Here is a 5,097-nt window from a genome sequence, read left to right on the forward strand (position 1 = left end):
CATGAAGATATACAATGAATGGGGCGTGTGTGTGTGTATAAATTGAACCAAACGTCATAAGAAGTCTTGTACAAGAAAACAAGGAGAAAATTAGCAAAATAAAATCCTCACTTCCTGTTATAAGGGGATACCAACATCATATCATGAAAATTTTACATTGTGATTTTAAATAAACTGAGGAATAGTTGATTCTTCATTTACTGTTGTAAGTGTCCATGTTATTAAAAAGAACATCTTACCTTCCACTCAGAGACTGACTGTTTGACTTTTGTCTGGTTTTCTTTGGAAATAATTCTTTCTGGCTCCAGACGTCTCTACACAAACATTCATAAACTCATTTTTTACACATTCAAAGCCTTATACAGTGGACCTTCAAAGCAGTGTTTCTCCTTACTGCAACTGTGATACTAGAAAGCAGCCAGGATGAGTTGCACGATTTGTGTCATTTAGCTTTGTCTTTTTTGCTGCAAAGTCTGTTCTGATATTTCCTTGTTTGGCAAATCACAGTGACCAAATGAGGCACAGGAGATGTTAAAAAGGAATTTGGGTAGTGTCCAATTTGAGAGCCATTTGACAAACATGTTGAGATAATTGCCCAGCTCAACATACGTGATATTTTTGGGTGCTGATGTTTTACGCCTGCTGAAAACCTTCTTTGGGAATCAAAGGGAGGGGGATCTTAAGTCGAAGGACACTGTAACTTGGGAAGAGTTAGGAATTCTTCGCTATAGATTGCATGTCAGGAAGTCACCTTTCAGAGTTCAAGTTGAGTAAAGGTGACTTCAGCCCTTTGTGGGAGGATAGGTACGGGCCAGAAGCTGGGTTCCAGCAACACGTGAAGTAGGTGCAGTTCAGTGAGTGACTTGGCCAATAACTGTACATGAGTAAGTCAGTCTCTGACTGGAAATGATCTGTGAAGATTAAGCGAATGGGAAGTCAAGCTGCTGCTCTAATGCGCTTTGGACGCCCGGGCCAGGAAGCCAGTAAAATCTTAACAAGAGCCCGGAGCCAGCTCTGAGCCCCCCCTTCCACCACACAGCACGGGGTACCTGTGACTTGCCGTAGGGACCCCTCACTGTTAGGTGAGCAGCCCAAGCTCAGATTGGCTATGAACCCCTTTCATCCTTCAAGCCTGCAAAACTGCTTTAGGAGGGCGCTTGCAGCCACCCGCTTGTCCACATGACGTCAGTACGAGACCAGCCTGGACATACAGTGAGACGGGCTACAGTGAGGATGTACGAGTCACCCACAGTGGTACCTTCTCTTGTTCTCCCGATGTTCCTCAAGGCTCGTCAGAGCCAAGAGCTCTCATCGTGCAGACCAAATAGTAGTTCAAGCTCAAGCATAGCCTGGGATTTAGAATTTAGAAACACTTAATGAGTTCTTTTTATATCTCATGTTCACGTGAAAACAACCAGAGTATGCTAGAGTCAAGCAAATTGCACTAGCAGAAATGAGAGAAGCTTGTAAATCGGTTCTCTAGGGGAATTAAAAGGAAGACAACACCCTTCCCCTGCAACACTTCACACACACACATGAAGTTAATGTGTCTAATTAAATGTGTGCCTGCTTGGATCGACTCACAGGATGGATTCTGCAACGTTTTATGTGGAAGTTATACAGATCTCCTCTTTCTAGTAAAGAGCACCAACAACACAATTGTAGGGTGCAATATGGTTACCCCGAGGATACGATAGCTCAATGCTTGAACAGCAGAAAAAACTATTAAGGAGACAAATGAAATAAGAGAGTATGTTTTTCTCTGAAAATTAGCAAACTGCAGTGCAATTTCAAGGCTCTGAAACAAGGGAAAAGGAGGAACAAAATATTTTGAGCGCTTTTGGATGATGGGTGGGTGGAATTGAGCTAGGAAAAACACCTGTGACAATGTTAAGTCCTTAGTCACTTAGGAACCTTCACCGCTGCATTCCAAAGGGATTACAGAAGCAGCTGCTGATGCTTTTCTGCGGTGAAGGTGCGACTGGCGGGTGCCAGGTTGGGATGTAGGCCAGTCCGAGCGAGGTTCTGGTGGTTTGGTGAACACCACCATGGGCGTGTCATCCAGAGGTAAAGGAGGTGGTTGCAGCAGAGACAGAAAAAGTGTCCGGAGATTTAATTACTTATGGGAGTAGCAAGGAAGAAGAAAGGAAATAGTCATACTCCAGAGGGAGCAATGTGTAACGTCTGAAGCAATCACTATAAGTACCGAACGCCTGAACTTAAGAACTGGTCGATGCGGTTTGTCACTGGGGCTGTGTGTGAAGACCAGGTAACATCAGAGGCTTGTGGCTCTTATGGTTTCCAAGGAATATGAATTAAGGAAAAGAGAAAAAGGCCAAGTAAAGTAGCTCTGAACAGCAATCAAATCCATTTGAGGCGATTCCTGGAACAAGTTTTGACAGCCTGAACATTCCGGAAACTTCCAAGAGGAGGAAGGACCTCTGAATTATAATGTAAGTGGAGATACACCGTACCAGATATGATGCTGCCAAGTGTGAAAAGCTTTAGTGTTTTTCTTTCAGGACAGGGCTCGCATGAATGTCATATAAGTACTCTTTTAGTCTTTGTGGTATCAAAACAAAGTTTCTCACAAAGGTGAAAGAAGCCAATTTTTTGGTTAAGTCAGCCTTAGAAACAGATGTTGGAGCTTAATTTCTGCTTCTTTTTCAGTTGTTTCTTTTTTTTCTTTGTGATTCAAAATTCAGACTAATTTATTTTTAAAATCTTTACTGAGTGTTAAAACATGATCAGCGCAGCTGCAGAGTCTTAAACAGATAAATATTCCTCCTGACAACAATGTCACTTTACCTGTATACTTTTAAGGAAGAGTACAAAAATAAAAAGAACAATATTCACAGCTGGGAATACAGACAGGCTTACAGTTTGCACTGATAAAAACTACTCATGGTTAATAGTTTGGGGGTGTGTGTGAAATAAAACTTTTGCTGAAATAGTAGTATGGAGCTGGTTAACATAACCGGTAAACAGGTATTTGTTTCTGATGGGAGTTTATCGTTTCACAGAAGTCAGGGGGTGTTGGAGATAAGTTGAGACCAAAAAAAACCCCTCTAAAACCAACTCACAGCTGTTAAACAAAACCAGAAGTGACATTACCAATCTGGAAGTTAAGTAATCAGGAAATGCTCCTTTTTCCTTCATATGGCTTTTACATCCCACCACACTCCCTGTTTCCTCATCCTTAAAGATAACTTATTCATGGCACACCTATTATCCTTTGTAGGAAGTTCTTCTTGTCTTGGGATTCAAGAGAACGCATTTCCTCTGAGTAAATAATTTTGGTATCTCCTCCCATAATTACACCCACGTTGAGTAGGAACATTGGCATTAGACATACCTATATTATAGGAACTAGTTAATTCATTTGACAAGTCTACAGGTATTAATAACAACTGCTAAGTACCTCTCTCCCTTCTCTCAAATTTCAGCTGGCAGCACGAAAAGATTGCTGGGTTTTTTCTTTTTATGATTAATGCGACTTGGACGTCCTTGAAGAACAAAGTAGAAGGTGTATGCAATTCTCATAAGCGGAGGGAATGGCAGGTGAGTTCTGCGTGTCATTTGCTTCCCTTCAGCAGGTGCTTCATTCAGGACTATTTCCTTAAGATACATGCCCTGTAGGTACCTGCTCAGATTTCTTATCTGAAGGAGATTTTATATTGTAATTTGTTCTTGCACTCCATTTTCAAAGTTTTACTGTTTATTATTATGAAGACCTGTTTGAGAATAACTTTTGAACTAACCAGAGGATATTGAGGGGGGAGGAAGAAAATAAATTCCCATTACTTCAAAAGGCACCGCGCAGAACTCTGTCTAAACCCTTTATTTTTTAAATGCTGTTTCAGAGATGTGTTACTGCTTTGCATTAACAAAATTAGTGTAATCCATCCTAATGGAGCCGTGAGCATGAAGCCTATAAATAGGAATTCAAAGATGCATTAAACCCTACCAAAGGAAAACTGTAATGACAGTATCTCTGCTTTTTATAGTTTAAAATGAAGATTATTATTTTAACTGGGCAATCGCAAAGCAGGGGTCTCTCTTGTTTAATGATGAAACAAACATTTTCAAAACAGGTTTTAAAATGTTGCTTTGCAGGGAAAGCAGCAGCCTACTGCAGCTCAGTCTTGTCCCAGATAGTCCCGCTAAAGATTCTCTTTTTCAGCCCATCAGTGCTTCATTACTTCTCTGTGCTCTTAGACTACAAGTAAAAAAAAAAAAAATTCTTCTTTGAATTTAATTATTGCACTTTTTTGCATAAGTTAGATTTTACTTCTTCAAAGATTATATGTAAACTGTAGTTTAATGTGCAGCTATGTTGTTTCGGATCTGACTTAGCATTTCATTGCTATGCTGTGTGGTATGAGATGGACTTGGAAGTTTGTTTGAAGATCCCGACCACAATAGTGCCTGGTGCCATAGGTCTTAATCCATCCTTTCCATCCCACTCATCGTTGTTATTTTTTTCTTTTGAATTCCCTTTAAAATGGTGGTGGTCATGTCCCCCCATCCTGTCGTCCTCCCCTCATCCCCCAGCCTCATTGTATTTATGATACCAGCATTAATAAAAGTGATTTAGAAGAACCTTCACCAAGGTACTTGCTCTGAGTGTTTGCCAAAACGTGCACCACAGGTGTACTCTGTGGGGTGTCCCAGGGCAGGTATAAAGACGGGACGGTGCCGCTCGGGGCTCCCACTGACAGCGTAACCGCTCAAGCTGGAGCCTGGCAATAAAAGACGAACTATAGAAGGGAAAACAATCTTGCAAGGAAGATCAGATACATACTTGCTTGCCAAAAAGTTAATTTAGCATTTAAGGTGGCCAGAGCCACTTTATGGGTTTTAAACCACAAACCATAATAACAGTACGTGTGCAGGACGACACTGGGTATCAGGGAACTCCAAGCACACCAAGTCATCAGAATTCCTCTAGGACGTGAAGGTAGCGCCTACAAGAACAGGAATCCCAGTGCTCCAGTTGTCACTTTGGGCAGAACTAAATTCAGTCAGACTGATTTCTTTCTCCAGCTTATGTTCTGAAATACCTCTTGATTGTTCATGTAAGACAGATGATCTCTG

At 41.2% G+C, this 5,097-nt stretch overlaps 1 protein-coding gene across 1 annotated transcript in view; it reads left to right on the forward strand.

Moving 5' to 3' along the window:
• The first annotated feature begins 3,554 nt into the window (after positions 1-3,554).
• LOC104293950 (protein-glutamine gamma-glutamyltransferase 6-like) overlaps positions 3,555-5,097 on the forward strand; it is a 16,492-nt gene continuing 14,949 nt past the window's right edge. The window contains exon 1 of the mRNA XM_009893504.1: positions 3,555-3,561. Coding sequence (XP_009891806.1) covers positions 3,555-3,561 — 7 coding nt within the window. The remainder of the gene's footprint in view (positions 3,562-5,097) is intronic.

Source organism: Charadrius vociferus, unplaced genomic scaffold (assembly GCF_000708025.1).
Source record: "Charadrius vociferus isolate BGI_N301 unplaced genomic scaffold, ASM70802v2 scaffold259, whole genome shotgun sequence".
Classification (NCBI taxonomy): Eukaryota; Metazoa; Chordata; class Aves; order Charadriiformes; family Charadriidae; genus Charadrius; species Charadrius vociferus.